Source organism: Leptidea sinapis, chromosome 31 (genome assembly GCF_905404315.1).
Source record: "Leptidea sinapis chromosome 31, ilLepSina1.1, whole genome shotgun sequence".
Taxonomy (NCBI): domain Eukaryota; kingdom Metazoa; phylum Arthropoda; class Insecta; order Lepidoptera; family Pieridae; genus Leptidea; species Leptidea sinapis.
Genome location: NC_066295.1, coordinates 5,308,041 through 5,331,478, shown reverse-complemented (window position 1 = coordinate 5,331,478; position 23,438 = coordinate 5,308,041). Strand labels below are relative to the sequence as shown.

The 23,438-nt window shown below is 65.4% G+C and overlaps 1 protein-coding gene across 1 annotated transcript in view; it reads right to left on the bottom strand.

Moving 5' to 3' along the window:
• The window catches only part of LOC126973993 (uncharacterized), a 141,646-nt gene that overhangs the window by 71,445 nt on the left and 46,763 nt on the right, over positions 1–23,438 (bottom strand). Inside the window, exon 6 of the mRNA XM_050821342.1 lies at positions 301–427. Coding sequence (XP_050677299.1) covers positions 301–427 — 127 coding nt within the window. The remainder of the gene's footprint in view (positions 1–300; positions 428–23,438) is intronic.

The window sequence follows — 23,438 nt, the reverse complement described above, 5'->3', positions numbered from 1 at the left end:
GGATCACTTAAACCAAAATGGTCTGATGTAGCTAGACACAGTATGGCTATCAGAGTATCTGGGCACAGTGGGACAGTTTGGTGATGCATGACGGGTTGCTCTGCTGGAAATGGGAAAGCCCGCAAGGGAAGTATTGCCATCTGCAACTGGTCGTTCTCAGGGAGAAGGTCAACGAGATCTTGAGACCCGAGAATCTGTCACGAGGAAGTGTCATTTTGGTCTAAGTGAATATATTATAATTTTTTCTTAAAGAAGACAATATAAGTGCAGTCAGTGGGACTGAGCGATAATTTCACTTACCGTTTCTATACAGTCGCTCCGAGCGTTCACACTCCTCATGACAGCGCTCTTCAACGCACTTTCCCCACTCACCTCGGCCTCCTCGCTTGTAATAAGCGAGCTTCTTTCGGTCACCTCCTTTACAATCCTGTCGAAAAGAATCCGTACTCAATGTATCGTATTCGTAAGGCTGCATGTAGCGCTAGACCGACGGTGAGCGCAGACGTCGGTTAATTTGTTTATTTATTTATTTCATAATTATAAACTGGATCATGAGCAAATTACCTATCATAGCCATAAATATTGATAATAGTAAAAAGATGTATCTATTGCAAATAACATTTTTTATTTATACAGTGTGTTCCAGTGGACTCCAAATCATCATCGCGTTTAGAGCAAGCCGTTCTCAAACTGACCATAAATTATAATCCGGCGGATTAAGATCTAGCCTCGCTAGACAACGGCCAGTTCTCAGTTCTGTTGAAGTCCGAAACTTTTGTTTAAACCAAGACAAACGCAAGACTAATGGTATCTTGATACACTTGTGCTGATGTTTTGGTACCTTGGCACTTTACCGGTAGATACTGGGAGTATGGTGTGTGATACCTGGCCAGGTAGAGCACGTGCGCGAGCGGCGTGCACGGGTCGGCGAGCGCGGCGTGCGTGGCCACGGAGCGCGGGTCTGTTGTAGTAGATACTGGGAGTATGGTGTGTGATACCTGGCCAGGTAGAGCACGTGCGCGAGCGGCGTGCACGGGTCGGCGAGCGCGGCGTGCGTGGCCACGGAGCGCGGGTCTGTTGTAGTAGATACTGGGAGTATGGTGTGTGATACCTGGCCAGGTAGAGCACGTGCGCGAGCGGCGTGCACGGGTCTGCGAGCGCGGCGCGCGGGGCCACGGAGCGCGGGTCTGTTGTAGTAGATACTGGGAGTATGGTGTGTGATACCTGGCCAGGTAGAGCACGTGCGCGAGCGGCGTGCACGGGTCGGCGAGCGCGGCGTGCGTGGCCACGGAGCGCGGGTCTGTTGTAGTAGATACTGGGAGTATGGTGTGTGATACCTGGCCAGGTAGAGCACGTGCGCGAGCGGCGTGCACGGGTCTGCGAGCGCGGCGCGCAGGGCGTGCGTGGCCACGGAGCGCGGGTCTGTTGTAGTAGATACTGGGAGTATGGTGTGTGATACCTGGCCAGGTAGAGCACGTGCGCGAGCGGCGTGCACGGGTCGGCGAGCGCGGCGTGCGTGGCCACGGAGCGCGGGTCTGTTGTAGTAGATACTGGGAGTATGATGTGTGATACCTGGCCAGGTAGAGCACGTGCGCGAGCGGCGTGCACGGGTCTGCGAGCGCGGCGTGCGTGGCCACGGAGCGCGGGTCTGTTGTAGTAGATACTGGGAGTATGGTGTGTGATACCTGGCCAGGTAGAGCACGTGCGCGAGCGGCGTGCACGGGTCGGCGAGCGCGGCGTGCGTGGCCACGGAGCGCGGGTCTGTTGTAGTAGATACTGGGAGTATGGTGTGTGATACCTGGCCAGGTAGAGCACGTGCGCGAGCGGCGTGCACGGGTCGGCGAGCGCGGCGTGCGTGGCCACGGAGCGCGGGTCTGTTGTAGTAGATACTGGGAGTATGGTGTGTGATACCTGGCCAGGTAGAGCACGTGCGCGAGCGGCGTGCACGGGTCGGCGAGCGCGGCGTGCGTGGCCACGGAGCGCGGGTCTGTTGTAGTAGATACTGGGAGTATGGTGTGTGATACCTGGCCAGGTAGAGCACGTGCGCGAGCGGCGTGCACGGGTCGGCGAGCGCGGCGTGCGTGGCCACGGAGCGCGCGGCGTGCGTGGCCACGGAGCGCGGGTCTGTTGTAGTAGATACTGGGAGTATGGTGTGTGATACCTGGCCAGGTAGAGCACGTGCGCGAGCGGCGTGCACAGGTCTGCGAGCGCGGCGTGCGTGGCCACGGAGCGCGGGTCTGTTGTAGTAGATACTGGGAGTATGGTGTGTGATACCTGGCCAGGTAGAGCACGTGCGCGAGCGGCGTGCACGGGTGTGCGAGCGCGGCGCGCAGGGCGTGCGTGGCCACGGAGCGCGGGTCTGTTGTAGTAGATACTGGGAGTATGATGTGTGATACCTGGCCAGGTAGAGCACGTGCGCGAGCGGCGTGCACGGGTCTGCGAGCGCGGCGCGCAGGGCGTGCGTGGCCACGGAGCGCGGGTCTGTTGTAGTAGATACTGGGAGTATGATGTGTGATACCTGGCCAGGTAGAGCACGTGCGCGAGCGGCGTGCACGGGTCTGCGAGCGCGGCGCGCAGGGCGTGCGTGGCCACGGAGCGCGGGTCTGTTGTAGTAGATACTGGGAGTATGATGTGTGATACCTGGCCAGGTAGAGCACGTGCGCGAGCGGCGTGCACGGGTCTGCGAGCGCGGCGCGCAGGGCGTGCGTGGCCACGGAGCGCGGGTCTGTTGTAGTAGATACTGGGAGTATGATGTGTGATACCTGGCCAGGTAGAGCACGTGCGCGAGCGGCGTGCACGGGTCTGCGAGCGCGGCGTGCGTGGCCACGGAGCGCGGGTCTGTTGTAGTAGATACTGGGAGTATGGTGTGTGATACCTGGCCAGGTAGAGCACGTGCGCGAGCGGCGTGCACGGGTCTGCGAGCGCGGCGCGCAGGGCGTGCGTGGCCACGGAGCGCGGGTCTGTTGTAGTAGATACTGGGAGTATGGTGTGTGATACCTGGCCAGGTAGAGCACGTGCGCGAGCGGCGTGCACGGGTCTGCGAGCGCGGCGTGCGTGTCCACGGAGCGCGGGTCTGTTGTAGTAGATACTGGGAGTATGATGTGTGATACCTGGCCAGGTAGAGCACGTGCGCGAGCGGCGTGCACGGGTCTGCGAGCGCGGCGTGCGTGGCCACGGAGCGCGGGTCTGTTGTAGTAGATACTGGGAGTATGGTGTGTGATACCTGGCCAGGTAGAGCACGTGCGCGAGCGGCGTGCACGGGTCTGCGAGCGCGGCGCGCAGGGCATGCGTGGCCACGGAGCGCGGGTCTGTTGTAGTAGATACTGGGAGTATGGTGTGTGATACCTGGCCAGGTAGAGCACGTGCGCGAGCGGCGTGCACGGGTCTGCGAGCGCGGCGTGCGTGGCCACGGAGCGCGGGTCTGTTGTAGTAGATACTGGGAGTATGATGTGTGATACCTGGCCAGGTAGAGCACGTGCGCGAGCGGCGTGCACGGGTCTGCGAGCGCGGCGCGCAGGGCGTGCGTGGCCACGGAGCGCGGGGCTGTTGTAGTAGATACTGGGAGTATGGTGTGTGATACCTGGCCAGGTAGAGCACGTGCGCGAGCGGCGTGCACGGGTCTGCGAGCGCGGCGTGCGTGGCCACGGAGCGCGGGTCTGTTGTAGTAGATACTGGGAGTATGGTGTGTGATACCTGGCCAGGTAGAGCACGTGCGCGAGCGGCGTGCACGGGTCTGCGAGCGCGGCGCGCAGGGCGTGCGTGGCCACGGAGCGCGGGTCTGTTGTAGTAGATACTGGGAGTATGGTGTGTGATACCTGGCCAGGTAGAGCACGTGCGCGAGCGGCGTGCACGGGTCTGCGAGCGCGGCGCGCAGGGCGTGCGTGGCTACGGAGCGCGGGTCTGTTGTAGTAGATACTGGGAGTATGGTGTGTGATACCTGGCCAGGTAGAGCACGTGCGCGAGCGGCGTGCACGGGTCTGCGAGCGCGGCGTGCGTGGCCACGGAGCGCGGGTCTGTTGTAGTAGATACTGGGAGTATGATGTGTGATACCTGGCCAGGTAGAGCACGTGCGCGAGCGGCGTGCACGGGTCTGCGAGCGCGGCGCGCAGGGCGTGCGTGGCCACGGAGCGCGGGTCTGTTGTAGTAGATACTGGGAGTATGGTGTGTGATACCTGGCCAGGTAGAGCACGTGCGCGAGCGGCGTGCACGGGTCTGCGAGCGCGGCGTGCGTGGCCACGGAGCGCGGGTCTGTTGTAGTAGATACTGGGAGTATGATGTGTGATACCTGGCCAGGTAGAGCACGTGCGCGAGCGGCGTGCAAGGGTCTGCGAGCGCGGCGCGCAGGGCGTGCGTGGCCACGGAGCGCGGGTCTGTTGTAGTAGATACTGGGAGTATGATGTGTGATACCTGGCCAGGTAGAGCACGTGCGCGAGCGGCGTGCAAGGGTCTGCGAGCGCGGCGCGCAGGGCGTGCGTGGCCACGGAGCGCGGGTCTGTTGTAGTAGATACTGGGAGTATGGTGTGTGATACCTGGCCAGGTAGAGTACGTGCGCGAGCGGCGTGCACGGGTCTGCGAGCGCGGCGTGCGTGGCCACGGAGCGCGGGTCTGTTGTAGTAGATACTGGGAGTATGATGTGTGATACCTGGCCAGGTAGAGCACGTGCGCGAGCGGCGTGCACGGGTCTGCGAGCGCGGCGTGCGTGGCCACGGAGCGCGGGTCTGTTGTAGTAGATACTGGGAGTATGGTGTGTGATACCTGGCCAGGTAGAGAACGTGCGCGAGCGGCGTGCACGGGTCTGCGAGCGCGGCGTGCGTGGCCACGGAGCGCGGGTCTGTTGTAGTAGATACTGGGAGTATGATGTGTGATACCTGGCCAGGTAGAGCACGTGCGCGAGCGGCGTGCACAGGTCTGCGAGCGCGGCGTGCGTGGCCACGGAGCGCGGGTCTGTTGTAGTAGATACTGGGAGTATGGTGTGTGATACCTGGCCAGGTAGAGCACGTGCGCGAGCGGCGTGCACGGGTGTGCGAGCGCGGCGCGCAGGGCGTGCGTGGCCACGGAGCGCGGGCCTGTTGTAGTAGATACTGGGAGTATGGTGTGTGATACCTGGCCAGGTAGAGCACGTGCGCGAGCGGCGTGCACGGGGCTGCGAGCGCGGCGCGCAGGGCGTGCGTGGCCACGGAGCGCGGGTCTGTTGTAGTAGATACTGGGAGTATGGTGTGTGATACCTGGCCAGGTAGAGCACGTGCGCGAGCGGCGTGCACGGGTCTGCGAGCGCGGCGTGCGTGGCCACGGAGCGCGGGTCTGTTGTAGTAGATACTGGGAGTATGATGTGTGATACCTGGCCAGGTAGAGCACGTGCGCGAGCGGCGTGCACGGGTCTGCGAGCGCGGCGCGCAGGGCGTGCGTGGCCACGGAGCGCGGGTCTGTTGTAGTAGATACTGGGAGTATGGTGTGTGATACCTGGCCAGGTAGAGCACGTGCGCGAGCGGCGTGCACGGGTCTGCGAGCGCGGCGTGCGTGGCCACGGAGCGCGGGTCTGTTGTAGTAGATACTGGGAGTATGATGTGTGATACCTGGCCAGGCAGAGCACGTGCGCGAGCGGCGTGCACGGGTCTGCGAGCGCGGCGCGCAGGGCGTGCGTGGCCACGGAGCGCGGGTCTGTTGTAGTAGATACTGGGAGTATGGTGTGTGATACCTGGCCAGGTAGAGTACGTGCGCGAGCGGCGTGCACGGGTCTGCGAGCGCGGCGTGCGTGGCCACGGAGCGCGGGTCTGTTGTAGTAGATACTGGGAGTATGATGTGTGATACCTGGCCAGGTAGAGCACGTGCGCGAGCGGCGTGCACGGGTCTGCGAGCGCGGCGTGCGTGGCCACGGAGCGCGGGTCTGTTGTAGTAGATACTGGGAGTATGGTGTGTGATACCTGGCCAGGTAGAGCACGTGCGCGAGCGGCGTGCACGGGTCTGCGAGCGCGGCGCGCAGGGCGTGCGTGGCCACGGAGCGCGGGTCTGTTGTAGTAGATACTGGGAGTATGGTGTGTGATACCTGGCCAGGTAGAGCACGTGCGCGAGCGGCGTGCACGGGTCTGCGAGCGCGGCGTGCGTGGCCACGGAGCGCGGGTCTGTTGTAGTAGATACTGGGAGTATGATGTGTGATACCTGGCCAGGTAGAGCACGTGCGCGAGCGGCGTGCACGGGTCTGCGAGCGCGGCGCGCAGGGCGTGCGTGGCCACGGAGCGCGGGTCTGTTGTAGTAGATACTGGGAGTATGATGTGTGATAGCTGGCCAGGTAGAGCACGTGCGCGAGCGGCGTGCACGGGTCTGCGAGCGCGGCGTGCGTGGCCACGGAGCGCGGGTCTGTTGTAGTAGATACTGGGAGTATGGTGTGTGATACCTGGCCAGGTAGAGCACGTGCGCGAGCGGCGTGCACGGGTCTGCGAGCGCGGCGCGCAGGGCGTGCGTGGCCACGGAGCGCGGGTCTGTTGTAGTAGATACTGGGAGTATGGTGTGTGATACCTGGCCAGGTAGAGCACGTGCGCGAGCGGCGTGCACGGGTCTGCGAGCGCGGCGTGCGTGGCCACGGAGCGCGGGTCTGTTGTAGTAGATACTGGGAGTATGATGTGTGATACCTGGCCAGGTAGAGCACGTGCGCGAGCGGCGTGCACGGGTCTGCGAGCGCGGCGCGCAGGGCGTGCGTGGCCACGGAGCGCGGGTCTGTTGTAGTAGATACTGGGAGTATGGTGTGTGATACCTGGCCAGGTAGAGCACGTGCGCGAGCGGCGTGCACGGGTGTGCGAGCGCGGCGCGCAGGGCGTGCGTGGCCACGGAGCGCGGGTCTGTTGTAGTAGATACTGGGAGTATGATGTGTGATACCTGGCCAGGTAGAGCACGTGCGCGAGCGGCGTGCACGGGTCTGCGAGCGCGGCGCGCAGGGCGTGCGTGGCCACGGAGCGCGGGTCTGTTGTAGTAGATACTGGGAGTATGGTGTGTGATACCTGGCCAGGTAGAGCACGTGCGCGAGCGGCGTGCACGGGTCTGCGAGCGCGGCGTGCGTGGCCACGGAGCGCGGGTCTGTTGTAGTAGATACTGGGAGTATGATGTGTGATACCTGGCCAGGTAGAGCACGTGCGCGAGCGGCGTGCAAGGGTCTGCGAGCGCGGCGCGCAGGGCGTGCGTGGCCACGGAGCGCGGGTCTGTTGTAGTAGATACTGGGAGTATGATGTGTGATACCTGGCCAGGTAGAGCACGTGCGCGAGCGGCGTGCAAGGGTCTGCGAGCGCGGCGCGCAGGGCGTGCGTGGCCACGGAGCGCGGGTCTGTTGTAGTAGATACTGGGAGTATGGTGTGTGATACCTGGCCAGGTAGAGTACGTGCGCGAGCGGCGTGCACGGGTCTGCGAGCGCGGCGTGCGTGGCCACGGAGCGCGGGTCTGTTGTAGTAGATACTGGGAGTATGATGTGTGATACCTGGCCAGGTAGAGCACGTGCGCGAGCGGCGTGCACGGGTCTGCGAGCGCGGCGTGCGTGGCCACGGAGCGCGGGTCTGTTGTAGTAGATACTGGGAGTATGGTGTGTGATACCTGGCCAGGTAGAGAACGTGCGCGAGCGGCGTGCACGGGTCTGCGAGCGCGGCGTGCGTGGCCACGGAGCGCGGGTCTGTTGTAGTAGATACTGGGAGTATGATGTGTGATACCTGGCCAGGTAGAGCACGTGCGCGAGCGGCGTGCACAGGTCTGCGAGCGCGGCGTGCGTGGCCACGGAGCGCGGGTCTGTTGTAGTAGATACTGGGAGTATGGTGTGTGATACCTGGCCAGGTAGAGCACGTGCGCGAGCGGCGTGCACGGGTGTGCGAGCGCGGCGCGCAGGGCGTGCGTGGCCACGGAGCGCGGGCCTGTTGTAGTAGATACTGGGAGTATGATGTGTGATACCTGGCCAGGTAGAGCACGTGCGCGAGCGGCGTGCACGGGTGTGCGAGCGCGGCGCGCAGGGCGTGCGTGGCCACGGAGCGCGGGTCTGTTGTAGTAGATACTGGGAGTATGATGTGTGATACCTGGCCAGGTAGAGCACGTGCGCGAGCGGCGTGCACGGGTCTGCGAGCGCGGCGCGCAGGGCGTGCGTGGCCACGGAGCGCGGGTCTGTTGTAGTAGATACTGGGAGTATGGTGTGTGATACCTGGCCAGGTAGAGCACGTGCGCGAGCGGCGTGCACGGGGCTGCGAGCGCGGCGCGCAGGGCGTGCGTGGCCACGGAGCGCGGGTCTGTTGTAGTAGATACTGGGAGTATGGTGTGTGATACCTGGCCAGGTAGAGCACGTGCGCGAGCGGCGTGCACGGGTCTGCGAGCGCGGCGTGCGTGGCCACGGAGCGCGGGTCTGTTGTAGTAGATACTGGGAGTATGATGTGTGATACCTGGCCAGGTAGAGCACGTGCGCGAGCGGCGTGCACGGGTCTGCGAGCGCGGCGCGCAGGGCGTGCGTGGCCACGGAGCGCGGGTCTGTTGTAGTAGATACTGGGAGTATGGTGTGTGATACCTGGCCAGGTAGAGCACGTGCGCGAGCGGCGTGCACGGGTCTGCGAGCGCGGCGTGCGTGGCCACGGAGCGCGGGTCTGTTGTAGTAGATACTGGGAGTATGATGTGTGATACCTGGCCAGGTAGAGCACGTGCGCGAGCGGCGTGCACGGGTCTGCGAGCGCGGCGTGCGTGGCCACGGAGCGCGGGTCTGTTGTAGTAGATACTGGGAGTATGGTGTGTGATACCTGGCCAGGTAGAGCACGTGCGCGAGCGGCGTGCACGGGTCTGCGAGCGCGGCGCGCAGGGCGTGCGTGGCCACGGAGCGCGGGTCTGTTGTAGTAGATACTGGGAGTATGGTGTGTGATACCTGGCCAGGTAGAGCACGTGCGCGAGCGGCGTGCACGGGTCTGCGAGCGCGGCGTGCGTGGCCACGGAGCGCGGGTCTGTTGTAGTAGATACTGGGAGTATGATGTGTGATACCTGGCCAGGTAGAGCACGTGCGCGAGCGGCGTGCACGGGTCTGCGAGCGCGGCGCGCAGGGCGTGCGTGGCCACGGAGCGCGGGTCTGTTGTAGTAGATACTGGGAGTATGATGTGTGATAGCTGGCCAGGTAGAGCACGTGCGCGAGCGGCGTGCACGGGTCTGCGAGCGCGGCGTGCGTGGCCACGGAGCGCGGGTCTGTTGTAGTAGATACTGGGAGTATGGTGTGTGATACCTGGCCAGGTAGAGCACGTGCGCGAGCGGCGTGCACGGGTCTGCGAGCGCGGCGCGCAGGGCGTGCGTGGCCACGGAGCGCGGGTCTGTTGTAGTAGATACTGGGAGTATGGTGTGTGATACCTGGCCAGGTAGAGCACGTGCGCGAGCGGCGTGCACGGGTCTGCGAGCGCGGCGTGCGTGGCCACGGAGCGCGGGTCTGTTGTAGTAGATACTGGGAGTATGATGTGTGATACCTGGCCAGGTAGAGCACGTGCGCGAGCGGCGTGCACGGGTCTGCGAGCGCGGCGCGCAGGGCGTGCGTGGCCACGGAGCGCGGGTCTGTTGTAGTAGATACTGGGAGTATGGTGTGTGATACCTGGCCAGGTAGAGCACGTGCGCGAGCGGCGTGCACGGGTGTGCGAGCGCGGCGCGCAGGGCGTGCGTGGCCACGGAGCGCGGGTCTGTTGTAGTAGATACTGGGAGTATGATGTGTGATACCTGGCCAGGTAGAGCACGTGCGCGAGCGGCGTGCACGGGTCTGCGAGCGCGGCGCGCAGGGCGTGCGTGGCCACGGAGCGCGGGTCTGTTGTAGTAGATACTGGGAGTATGGTGTGTGATACCTGGCCAGGTAGAGCACGTGCGCGAGCGGCGTGCACGGGTCTGCGAGCGCGGCGCGCAGGGCGTGCGTGGCCACGGAGCGCGGGTCTGTTGTAGTAGATACTGGGAGTATGGTGTGTGATACCTGGCCAGGTAGAGCACGTGCGCGAGCGGCGTGCACGGGTCTGCGAGCGCGGCGTGCGTGGCCACGGAGCGCGGGTCTGTTGTAGTAGATACTGGGAGTATGATGTGTGATACCTGGCCAGGTAGAGCACGTGCGCGAGCGGCGTGCACGGGTCTGCGAGCGCGGCGCGCAGGGCGTGCGTGGCCACGGAGCGCGGGTCTGTTGTAGTAGATACTGGGAGTATGGTGTGTGATACCTGGCCAGGTAGAGCACGTGCGCGAGCGGCGTGCACGGGTCTGCGAGCGCGGCGTGCGTGGCCACGGAGCGCGGGTCTGTTGTAGTAGATACTGGGAGTATGATGTGTGATACCTGGCCAGGCAGAGCACGTGCGCGAGCGGCGTGCACAGGTCTGCGAGCGCGGCGTGCGTGGCCACGGAGCGCGGGTCTGTTGTAGTAGATACTGGGAGTATGGTGTGTGATACCTGGCCAGGTAGAGCACGTGCGCGAGCGGCGTGCACGGGTGTGCGAGCGCGGCGCGCAGGGCGTGCGTGGCCACGGAGCGCGGGTCTGTTGTAGTAGATACTGGGAGTATGATGTGTGATACCTGGCCAGGTAGAGCACGTGCGCGAGCGGCGTGCACGGGTCTGCGAGCGCGGCGCGCAGGGCGTGCGTGGCCACGGAGCGCGGGTCTGTTGTAGTAGATACTGGGAGTATGATGTGTGATACCTGGCCAGGTAGAGCACGTGCGCGAGCGGCGTGCACGGGTCTGCGAGCGCGGCGCGCAATGCGTGCGTGGCCACGGAGCGCGGGTCTGTTGTAGTAGATACTGGGAGTATGGTGTGTGATACCTGGCCAGGTAGAGCACGTGCGCGAGCGGCGTGCACGGGTCTGCGAGCGCGGCGCGCAGGGCGTGCGTGGCCACGGAGCGCGGGTCTGTTGTAGTAGATACTGGGAGTATGGTGTGTGATACCTGGCCAGGTAGAGTACGTGCGCGAGCGGCGTGCACGGGTCTGCGAGCGCGGCGTGCGTGGCCACGGAGCGCGGGTCTGTTGTAGTAGATACTGGGAGTATGGTGTGTGATACCTGGCCAGGTAGAGCACGTGCGCGAGCGGCGTGCACGGGTCTGCGAGCGCGGCGTGCGTGGCCACGGAGCGCGGGTCTGTTGTAGTAGATACTGGGAGTATGGTGTGTGATACCTGGCCAGGTAGAGCACGTGCGCGAGCGGCGTGCACGGGTCTGCGAGCGCGGCGCGCAGGGCGTGCGTGGCCACGGAGCGCGGGTCTGTTGTAGTAGATACTGGGAGTATGGTGTGTGATACCTGGCCAGGTAGAGCACGTGCGCGAGCGGCGTGCACGGGTCTGCGAGCGCGGCGTGCGTGGCCACGGAGCGCGGGTCTGTTGTAGTAGATACTGGGAGTATGATGTGTGATACCTGGCCAGGTAGAGCACGTGCGCGAGCGGCGTGCACGGGTCTGCGAGCGCGGCGCGCAGGGCGTGCGTGGCCACGGAGCGCGGGTCTGTTGTAGTAGATACTGGGAGTATGATGTGTGATACCTGGCCAGGTAGAGCACGTGCGCGAGCGGCGTGCACGGGTCTGCGAGCGCGGCGTGCGTGGCCACGGAGCGCGGGTCTGTTGTAGTAGATACTGGGAGTATGGTGTGTGATACCTGGCCAGGTAGAGCACGTGCGCGAGCGGCGTGCACGGGTCTGCGAGCGCGGCGCGCAGGGCGTGCGTGGCCACGGAGCGCGGGTCTGTTGTAGTAGATACTGGGAGTATGGTGTGTGATACCTGGCCAGGTAAAGCACGTGCGCGAGCGGCGTGCACGGGTCTGCGAGCGCGGCGTGCGTGGCCACGGAGCGCGGGTCTGTTGTAGTAGATACTGGGAGTATGATGTGTGATACCTGGCCAGGTAGAGCACGTGCGCGAGCGGCGTGCACGGGTCTGCGAGCGCGGCGCGCAATGCGTGCGTGGCCACGGAGCGCGGGTCTGTTGTAGTAGATACTGGGAGTATGGTGTGTGATACCTGGCCAGGTAGAGCACGTGCGCGAGCGGCGTGCACGGGTCTGCGAGCGCGGCGTGCGTGGCCACGGAGCGCGGGTCTGTTGTAGTAGATACTGGGAGTATGATGTGTGATACCTGGCCAGGTAGAGCACGTGCGCGAGCGGCGTGCACGGGTCTGCGAGCGCGGCGCGCAGGGCGTGCGTGGCCACGGAGCGCGGGTCTGTTGTAGTAGATACTGGGAGTATGGTGTGTGATACCTGGCCAGGTAGAGTACGTGCGCGAGCGGCGTGCACGGGTCTGCGAGCGCGGCGTGCGTGGCCACGGAGCGCGGGTCTGTTGTAGTAGATACTGGGAGTATGATGTGTGATACCTGGCCAGGTAGAGCACGTGCGCGAGCGGCGTGCACGGGTCTGCGAGCGCGGCGTGCGTGGCCACGGAGCGCGGGTCTGTTGTAGTAGATACTGGGAGTATGGTGTGTGATACCTGGCCAGGTAGAGCACGTGCGCGAGCGGCGTGCACGGGTCTGCGAGCGCGGCGCGCAGGGCGTGCGTGGCCACGGAGCGCGGGTCTGTTGTAGTAGATACTGGGAGTATGGTGTGTGATACCTGGCCAGGTAGAGCACGTGCGCGAGCGGCGTGCACGGGTCTGCGAGCGCGGCGCGCAGGGCGTGCGTGGCCACGGAGCGCGGGTCTGTTGTAGTAGATACTGGGAGTATGGTGTGTGATACCTGGCCAGGTAGAGCACGTGCGCGAGCGGCGTGCACGGGTCTGCGAGCGCGGCGCGCAGGGCGTGCGTGGCCACGGAGCGCGGGTCTGTTGTAGTAGATACTGGGAGTATGGTGTGTGATACCTGGCCAGGTAGAGCACGTGCGCGAGCGGCGTGCACGGGTCTGCGAGCGCGGCGTGCGTGGCCACGGAGCGCGGGTCTGTTGTAGTAGATACTGGGAGTATGATGTGTGATACCTGGCCAGGTAGAGCACGTGCGCGAGCGGCGTGCACAGGTCTGCGAGCGCGGCGTGCGTGGCCACGGAGCGCGGGTCTGTTGTAGTAGATACTGGGAGTATGGTGTGTGATACCTGGCCAGGTAGAGCACGTGCGCGAGCGGCGTGCACGGGTGTGCGAGCGCGGCGCGCAGGGCGTGCGTGGCCACGGAGCGCGGGTCTGTTGTAGTAGATACTGGGAGTATGATGTGTGATACCTGGCCAGGTAGAGCACGTGCGCGAGCGGCGTGCACGGGTCTGCGAGCGCGGCGCGCAGGGCGTGCGTGGCCACGGAGCGCGGGTCTGTTGTAGTAGATACTGGGAGTATGGTGTGTGATACCTGGCCAGGTAGAGCACGTGCGCGAGCGGCGTGCACGGGTCTGCGAGCGCGGCGCGCAGGGCGTGCGTGGCCACGGAGCGCGGGTCTGTTGTAGTAGATACTGGGAGTATGGTGTGTGATACCTGGCCAGGTAGAGCACGTGCGCGAGCGGCGTGCACGGGTCTGCGAGCGCGGCGTGCGTGGCCACGGAGCGCGGGTCTGTTGTAGTAGATACTGGGAGTATGATGTGTGATACCTGGCCAGGTAGAGCACGTGCGCGAGCGGCGTGCACGGGTCTGCGAGCGCGGCGCGCAGGGCGTGCGTGGCCACGGAGCGCGGGTCTGTTGTAGTAGATACTGGGAGTATGGTGTGTGATACCTGGCCAGGTAGAGCACGTGCGCGAGCGGCGTGCACGGGTCTGCGAGCGCGGCGTGCGTGGCCACGGAGCGCGGGTCTGTTGTAGTAGATACTGGGATTATGATGTGTGATACCTGGCCAGGTAGAGCACGTGCGCGAGCGGCGTGCACGGGTCTGCGAGCGCGGCGCGCAGGGCGTGCGTGGCCACGGAGCGCGGGTCTGTTGTAGTAAAAAACTGGGAGTATGGTGTGTGATACCTGGCCAGGTAGAGCACGTGCGCGAGCGGCGTGCACGGGTCTGCGAGCGCGGCGCGCAGGGCGTGCGTGGCCACGGAGCGCGGGTCTGTTGTAGTAGATACTGGGAGTATGGTGTGTGATACCTGGCCAGGTAGAGCACGTGCGCGAGCGGCGTGCACGGGTCTGCGAGCGCGGCGCGCAGGGCGTGCGTGGCCACGGAGCGCGGGTCTGTTGTAGTAGATACTGGGAGTATGGTGTGTGATACCTGGCCAGGTAGAGCACGTGCGCGAGCGGCGTGCACGGGTCTGCGAGCGCGGCGCGCAGGGCGTGCGTGGCCACGGAGCGCGGGTCTGTTGTAGTAGATACTGGGAGTATGGTGTGTGATACCTGGCCAGGTAGAGCACGTGCGCGAGCGGCGTGCACGGGTCTGCGAGCGCGGCGTGCGTGGCCACGGAGCGCGGGTCTGTTGTAGTAGATACTGGGATTATGATGTGTGATACCTGGCCAGGTAGAGCACGTGCGCGAGCGGCGTGCACGGGTCTGCGAGCGCGGCGCGCAGGGCGTGCGTGGCCACGGAGCGCGGGTCTGTTGTAGTAAAAAACTGGGAGTATGGTGTGTGATACCTGGCCAGGTAGAGCACGTGCGCGAGCGGCGTGCACGGGTCTGCGAGCGCGGCGCGCAGGGCGTGCGTGGCCACGGAGCGCGGGTCTGTTGTAGTAGATACTGGGAGTATGGTGTGTGATACCTGGCCAGGTAGAGCACGTGCGCGAGCGGCGTGCACGGGTCTGCGAGCGCGGCGCGCAGGGCGTGCGTGGCCACGGAGCGCGGGTCTGTTGTAGTAGATACTGGGAGTAAGGTGTGTGATACCTGGCCAGGTAGAGCACGTGCGCGAGCGGCGTGCACGGGTCTGCGAGCGCGGCGCGCAGGGCGTGCGTGGCCACGGAGCGCGGGTCTGTTGTAGTAGATACTGGGAGTATGGTGTGTGATACCTGGCCAGGTAGAGCACGTGCGCGAGCGGCGTGCACGGGTCTGCGAGCGCGGCGCGCAGGGCGTGCGTGGCCACGGAGCGCGGGTCTGTTGTAGTAGATACTGGGAGTATGGTGTGTGATACCTGGCCAGGTAGAGCACGTGCGCGAGCGGCGTGCACGGGTCTGCGAGCGCGGCGCGCAGGGCGTGCGTGGCCACGGAGCGCGGGTCTGTTGTAGTAGATACTGGGAGTATGGTGTGTGATACCTGGCCAGGTAGAGCACGTGCGCGAGCGGCGTGCACGGGTCTGCGAGCGCGGCGCGCAGGGCGTGCGTGGCCACGGAGCGCGGGTCTGTTGTAGTAGATACTGGGAGTATGGTGTGTGATACCTGGCCAGGTAGAGCACGTGCGCGAGCGGCGTGCACGGGTCTGCGAGCGCGGCGCGCAGGGCGTGCGTGGCCACGGAGCGCGGGTCTGTTGTAGTAGATACTGGGAGTATGGTGTGTGATACCTGGCCAGGTAGAGCACGTGCGCGAGCGGCGTGCACGGGTCTGCGAGCGCGGCGTGCGTGGCCACGGAGCGCGGGTCTGTTGTAGTAGATACTGGGAGTATGATGTGTGATACCTGGCCAGGTAGAGCACGTGCGCGAGCGGCGTGCACAGGTCTGCGAGCGCGGCGTGCGTGGCCACGGAGCGCGGGTCTGTTGTAGTAGATACTGGGAGTATGGTGTGTGATACCTGGCCAGGTAGAGCACGTGCGCGAGCGGCGTGCACGGGTGTGCGAGCGCGGCGCGCAGGGCGTGCGTGGCCACGGAGCGCGGGTCTGTTGTAGTAGATACTGGGAGTATGATGTGTGATACCTGGCCAGGTAGAGCACGTGCGCGAGCGGCGTGCACGGGTCTGCGAGCGCGGCGCGCAGGGCGTGCGTGGCCACGGAGCGCGGGTCTGTTGTAGTAGATACTGGGAGTATGGTGTGTGATACCTGGCCAGGTAGAGCACGTGCGCGAGCGGCGTGCACGGGTCTGCGAGCGCGGCGCGCAGGGCGTGCGTGGCCACGGAGCGCGGGTCTGTTGTAGTAGATACTGGGAGTATGGTGTGTGATACCTGGCCAGGTAGAGCACGTGCGCGAGCGGCGTGCACGGGTCTGCGAGCGCGGCGTGCGTGGCCACGGAGCGCGGGTCTGTTGTAGTAGATACTGGGAGTATGATGTGTGATACCTGGCCAGGTAGAGCACGTGCGCGAGCGGCGTGCACGGGTCTGCGAGCGCGGCGCGCAGGGCGTGCGTGGCCACGGAGCGCGGGTCTGTTGTAGTAGATACTGGGAGTATGGTGTGTGATACCTGGCCAGGTAGAGCACGTGCGCGAGCGGCGTGCACGGGTCTGCGAGCGCGGCGTGCGTGGCCACGGAGCGCGGGTCTGTTGTAGTAGATACTGGGATTATGATGTGTGATACCTGGCCAGGTAGAGCACGTGCGCGAGCGGCGTGCACGGGTCTGCGAGCGCGGCGCGCAGGGCGTGCGTGGCCACGGAGCGCGGGTCTGTTGTAGTAAAAAACTGGGAGTATGGTGTGTGATACCTGGCCAGGTAGAGCACGTGCGCGAGCGGCGTGCACGGGTCTGCGAGCGCGGCGCGCAGGGCGTGCGTGGCCACGGAGCGCGGGTCTGTTGTAGTAGATACTGGGAGTATGGTGTGTGATACCTGGCCAGGTAGAGCACGTGCGCGAGCGGCGTGCACGGGTCTGCGAGCGCGGCGCGCAGGGCGTGCGTGGCCACGGAGCGCGGGTCTGTTGTAGTAGATACTGGGAGTATGGTGTGTGATACCTGGCCAGGTAGAGCACGTGCGCGAGCGGCGTGCACGGGTCTGCGAGCGCGGCGCGCAGGGCGTGCGTGGCCACGGAGCGCGGGTCTGTTGTAGTAGATACTGGGAGTATGGTGTGTGATACCTGGCCAGGTAGAGCACGTGCGCGAGCGGCGTGCACGGGTCTGCGAGCGCGGCGTGCGTGGCCACGGAGCGCGGGTCTGTTGTAGTAGATACTGGGATTATGATGTGTGATACCTGGCCAGGTAGAGCACGTGCGCGAGCGGCGTGCACGGGTCTGCGAGCGCGGCGCGCAGGGCGTGCGTGGCCACGGAGCGCGGGTCTGTTGTAGTAAAAAACTGGGAGTATGGTGTGTGATACCTGGCCAGGTAGAGCACGTGCGCGAGCGGCGTGCACGGGTCTGCGAGCGCGGCGCGCAGGGCGTGCGTGGCCACGGAGCGCGGGTCTGTTGTAGTAGATACTGGGAGTATGGTGTGTGATACCTGGCCAGGTAGAGCACGTGCGCGAGCGGCGTGCACGGGTCTGCGAGCGCGGCGCGCAGGGCGTGCGTGGCCACGGAGCGCGGGTCTGTTGTAGTAGATACTGGGAGTAAGGTGTGTGATACCTGGCCAGGTAGAGCACGTGCGCGAGCGGCGTGCACGGGTCTGCGAGCGCGGCGCGCAGGGCGTGCGTGGCCACGGAGCGCGGGTCTGTTGTAGTAGATACTGGGAGTATGGTGTGTGATACCTGGCCAGGTAGAGCACGTGCGCGAGCGGCGTGCACGGGTCTGCGAGCGCGGCGCGCAGGGCGTGCGTGGCCACGGAGCGCGGGTCTGTTGTAGTAGATACTGGGAGTATGGTGTGTGATACCTGGCCAGGTAGAGCACGTGCGCGAGCGGCGTGCACGGGTCTGCGAGCGCGGCGCGCAGGGCGTGCGTGGCCACGGAGCGCGGGTCTGTTGTAGTAGATACTGGGAGTATGGTGTGTGATACCTGGCCAGGTAGAGCACGTGCGCGAGCGGCGTGCACGGGTCTGCGAGCGCGGCACGCAGGGCGTGCGTGGCCACGGAGCGCGGGTCTGTTGTAGTAGATACTGGGAGTATGGTGTGTGATACCTGGCCAGGTAGAGCACGTGCGCGAGCGGCGTGCACGGGTCTGCGAGCGCGGCCCGCAGGGCGTGCGTGGCCACGGAGCGCGAGTCTGTTGTAGTATATACTGGGAGTATGGTGTGTGATACCTGGCCAGGTAGAGCACGTGCGCGAGCGGCGTGCACGGGTCTGCGAGCGCGGCGCGCAGGGCGTGCGTGGCCACGGAGCGCGGGTCTGTTGTAGTAGATACTGGGAGTATGGTGTGTGATACCTGGCCAGGTAGAGCACGTGCGCGAGCGGCGTGCACGGGTCTGCGAGCGCGGCGCGCAGGGCGTGCGTGGCCACGGAGCGCGGGTCTGTTGTAGTAGATACTGGGAGTATGGTGTGTGATACCTGGCCAGGTAGAGCACGTGCGCGAGCGGCGTGCACGGGTCTGCGAGCGCGGCGTGCGTGGCCACGGAGCGCGGGTCTGTTGTAGTAGATACTGGGAGTATGATGTGTGATACCTGGCCAGGTAGAGCACGTGCGCGAGCGGCGTGCACGGGTCTGCGAGCGCGGCGTGCGTGGCCACGGAGCGCGGGTCTGTTGTAGTAGATACTGGGAGTATGATGTGTGATACCTGGCCAGGTAGAGCACGTGCGCGAGCGGCGTGCACGGGTCTGCGAGCGCGGCGCGCAGGGCGTGCGTGGCCACGGAGCGCGGGTCTGTTGTAGTAGATTCTGGGAGTATGGTGTGTGATACCTGGCCAGGTAGAGCACGTGCGCGAGCGGCGTGCACGGGTCTGCGAGCGCGGCCCGCAGGGCGTGCGTGGCCACGGAGCGCGAGTCTGTTGTAGTATATACTGGGAGTATGGTGTGTGATACCTGGCCAGGTAGAGCACGTGCGCGAGCGGCGTGCACGGGTCTGCAAGCGCGGCGCGCAGGGCGTGCGTGGCCACGGAGCGCGGGTCTGTTGTAGTAGATACTGGGAGTATGGTGTGTGATACCTGGCCAGGTAGAGCACGTGCGCGAGCGGCGTGCACGGGTCTGCGAGCGCGGCGCGCAGGGCGTGCGTGGCCACGGAGCGCGGGTCTGTTGTAGTAGATACTGGGAGTATGGTGTGTGATACCTGGCCAGGTAGAGCACGTGCGCGAGCGGCGTGCACGGGTCTGCGAGCGCGGCGCGCAAGGCGTGCGTGGCCACGGAGCGCGGGTCTGTTGTAGTAGATACTGGGAGTATGGTGTGTGATACCTGGCCAGGTAGAGCACGTGCGCGAGCGGCGTGCACGGGTCTGCGAGCGCGGCGCGCAGGGCGTGCGTGGCCACGGAGCGCGAGTCTGTTGTAGTATATACTGGGAGTATGGTGTGTGATACCTGGCCAGGTAGAGCACGTGCGCGAGCGGCGTGCACGGGTCTGCGAGCGCGGCGCGCAGGGCGTGCGTGGCCACGGAGCGCGGGTCTGTTGTAGTAGATACTGGGAGTATGGTGTGTGATACCTGGCCAGGTAGAGCACGTGCGCGAGCGGCGTGCACGGGTCTGCGAGCGCGGCGCGCAGGGCGTGCGTGGCCACGGAGCGCGGGTCTGTTGTAGTAGATACTGGGAGTATGGTGTGTGATACCTGGCCAGGTAGAGCACGTGCGCGAGCGGCGTGCACGGGTCTGCGAGCGCGGCGCGCAAGGCGTGCGTGGCCACGGAGCGCGGGTCTGTTGTAGTAGATACTGGGAGTATGGTGTGTGATACCTGGCCAGGTAGAGCACGTGCGCGAGCGGCGTGCACGGGTCTGCGAGCGCGGCGCGCAGGGCGTGCGTGGCCACGGAGCGCGAGTCTGTTGTAGTATATACTGGGAGTATGGTGTGTGATACCTGGCCAGGTAGAGCACGTGCGCGAGCGGCGTGCACGGGTCTGCGAGCGCGGCGCGCAGGGCGTGCGTGGCCACGGAGCGCGGGTCTGTTGTAGTAGATACTGGGAGTATGGTGTGTGATACCTGGCCAGGTAGAGCACGTGCGCGAGCGGCGTGCACGGGTCTGCGAGCGCGGCGCGCAGGGCGTGCGTGGCCACGGAGCGCGAGTCTGTTGTAGTATATACTGGGAGTATGGTGTGTGATACCTGGCCAGGTAGAGCACGTGCGCGAGCGGCGTGCACGGGTCTGCGAGCGCGGCGCGCAGGGCGTGCGTGGCCACGGAGCGCGGGTCTGTTGTAGTAGATACTGGGAGTATGGTGTGTGATACCTGGCCAGGTAGAGCACGTGCGCGAGCGGCGTGCACGGGTCTGCGAGCGCGGCGCGCAGGGCGTGCGTGGCCACGGAGCGCGGGTCTGTTGTAGTAGATACTGGGAGTATGGTGTGTGATACCTGGCCAGGTAGAGCACGTGCGCGAGCGGCGTGCACGGGTCTGCGAGCGCGGCGCGCAAGGCGTGCGTGGCCACGGAGCGCGGGTCTGTTGTAGAAGATACTGGGGGGATGGTGTGTGATACCTGGCCAGGTAGAGCACGTGCGCGAGCGGCGTGCCCGGGTCTGCGAGCGCGGCGTGCAGGGCGGGCGTGGCCACGGAGCGCGAGTCTGTTGTAGTATATACTGGGAGTATGGTGTGTGATACCTGGCCAGGTAGAGCACGTGCGCGAGCGGCGTGCACGGGTCTGCGAGCGCGGCGCGCAGGGCGTGCGTGGCCACGGAGCGCGGGTCTGTTGTAGTAGATACTGGGAGTATGGTGTGTGATACCTGGCCAGGTAGAGCACGTGCGCGAGCGGCGTGCACGGGTCTGCGAGCGCGGCGCGCAGGGCGTGCGTGGCCACGGAGCGCGGGTCTGTTGTAGTAGATACTGGGAGTATGGTGTGTGATACCTGGCCAGGTAGAGCACGTGCGCGAGCGGCGTGCACGGGTCTGCGAGCGCGGCGTGCGTGGCCACGGAGCGCGGGTCTGTTGTAGTAGATACTGGGAGTATGATGTGTGATACCTGGCCAGGTAGAGCACGTGCGCGAGCGGCGTGCACGGGTCTGCGAGCGCGGCGCGCAGGGCGTGCGTGGCCACGGAGCGCGGGTCTGTTGTAGTAGATACTGGGAGTATGGTGTGTGATACCTGGCCAGGTAGAGCACGTGCGCGAGCGGCGTGCATGGGTCTGCGAGCGCGGCGCGCAGGTTGTGCGTGGCCACGGAGCGCGGGTCTGTTGTAGTAGATACTGGGAGTATGGTGTGTGATACCTGGCCAGGTAGAGCACGTGCGCGAGCGGCGTGCACGGGTCTGCGAGCGCGGCGCGCAGGGCGTGCGTGACCACGGAGCGCGGGTCTGTTGTAGTAGATACTGGGAGTATGGTGTGTGATACCTGGCCAGGTAGAGCACGTGCGCGAGCGGCGTGCACGGGTCTGCGAGCGCGGCGCGCAGGGCGTGCGTGGCCACGGAGCGCGGGTCTGTTGTAGTAGATACTGGGAGTATGGTGTGTGATACCTGGCCAGGTAGAGCACGTGCGCGAGCGGCGTGCACGGGTCTGCGAGCGCGGCGCGCAGGGCGTGCGTGGCCACGGAGCGCGAGTCTGTTGTAGTATATACTGGGAGTATGGTGTGTGATACCTGGCCAGGTAGAGCACGTGCGCGAGCGGCGTGCACGGGTCTGCGAGCGCGGCGCGCAGGGCGTGCGTGGCCACGGAGCGCGGGGCTGTTGTAGTAGATACTGGGAGTATGGTGTGTGATACCTGGCCAGGTAGAGCACGTGCGCGAGCGGCGTGCACGGGTCTGCGAGCGCGGCGCGCAGGGCGTGCGTGGCCACGGAGCGCGGGTCTGTTGTAGTAGATACTGGGAGTATGGTGTGTGATACCTGGCCAGGTAGAGCACGTGCGCGAGCGGCGTGCACGGGTCTGCGAGCGCGGCGCGCAGGGCGTGCGTGGCCACGGAGCGCGGGTCTGTTGTAGTAGATACTGGGAGTATGGTGTGTGATACCTGGCCAGGTAGAGCACGTGCGCGAGCGGCGTGCACGGGTCTGCGAGCGCGGCACGCAGGGCGTGCGTGGCCACGGAGCGCGGGTCTGTTGTAGTAGATACTGGGAGTATGGTGTGTGATACCTGGCCAGGTAGAGCACGTGCGCGAGCGGCGTGCACGGGTCTGCGAGCGCGGCCCGCAGGGCGTGCGTGGCCACGGAGCGCGAGTCTGTTGTAGTATATACTGGGAGTATGGTGTGTGATACCTGGCCAGGTAGAGCACGTGCGCGAGCGGCGTGCACGGGTCTGCGAGCGCGGCGCGCAGGGCGTGCGTGGCCACGGAGCGCGGGTCTGTTGTAGTAGATACTGGGAGTATGGTGTGTGATACCTGGCCAGGTAGAGCACGTGCGCGAGCGGCGTGCACGGGTCTGCGAGCGCGGCGCGCAGGGCGTGCGTGGCCACGGAGCGCGGGTCTGTTGTAGTAGATACTGGGAGTATGGTGTGTGATACCTGGCCAGGTAGAGCACGTGCGCGAGCGGCGTGCACGGGTCTGCGAGCGCGGCGTGCGTGGCCACGGAGCGCGGGTCTGTTGTAGTAGATACTGGGAGTATGATGTGTGATACCTGGCCAGGTAGAGCACGTGCGCGAGCGGCGTGCACGGGTCTGCGAGCGCGGCGTGCGTGGCCACGGAGCGCGGGTCTGTTGTAGTAGATACTGGGAGTATGATGTGTGATACCTGGCCAGGTAGAGCACGTGCGCGAGCGGCGTGCACGGGTCTGCGAGCGCGGCGCGCAGGGCGTGCGTGGCAACGGAGCGCGGGTCTGTTGTAGTAGATTCTGGGAGTATGGTGTGTGATACCTGGCCAGGTAGAGCACGTGCGCGAGCGGCGTGCACGGGTCTGCGAGCGCGGCCCGCAGGGCGTGCGTGGCCACGGAGCGCGAGTCTGTTGTAGTATATACTGGGAGTATGGTGTGTGATACCTGGCCAGGTAGAGCACGTGCGCGAGCGGCGTGCACGGGTCTGCGAGCGCGGCGCGCGGGGCGTGCGTGGCCACGGAGCGCGGGTCTGTTGTAGTAGATACTGGGAGTATGGTGTGTGATACCTGGCCAGGTAGAGCACGTGCGCGAGCGGCGTGCACGGGTCTGCGAGCGCGGCGTGCGTGGCCACGGAGCGCGGGTCTGTTGTAGTAGATACTGGGAGTATGGTGTGTGATACCTGGCCAGGTAGCGCACGTGCGCGAGCGGCGTGCACGGGTCTGCGAGCGCGGCGCGCAGGGCGTGCGTGGCCACGGAGCGCGGGTCTGTTGTAGTAGATACTGGGAGTATGGTGTGTGATACCTGGCCAGGTAGAGCACGTGCGCGAGCGGCGTGCACGGGTCTGCGAGCGCGGCGCGCAGGGCGTGCGTGGCCACGGAGCGCGGGTCTGTTGTAGTAGATACTGGGAGTATGGTGTGTGATACCTGGCCAGGTAGAGCACGTGCGCGAGCGGCGTGCACGGGTCTGCGAGCGCGGCGCGCAGGGCGTGCGTGGCCACGGAGCGCGGGTCTGTTGTAGTAGATACTGGGAGTATGGTGTGTGATACCTGGCCAGGAAGAGCACGTGCGCGAGCGGCGTGCACGGGTCTGCGAGCGCGGCGCGCAGGGCGTGCGTGGCCACGGAGCGCGGGTCTGTTGTAGTAGATACTGGGAGTATGGTGTGTGATACCTGGCCAGGTAGAGCACGTGCGCGAGCGGCGTGCACGGGTCTGCGAGCGCGGCGCGCAGGGCGTGCGTGGCCACGGAGCGCGGGTCTGTTGTAGTAGATACTGGGAGTATGGTGTGTGATACCTGGCCAGGTAGAGCACGTGCGCGAGCGGCGTGCACGGGTCTGCGAGCGCGGCGCGCAGGGCGTGCGTGG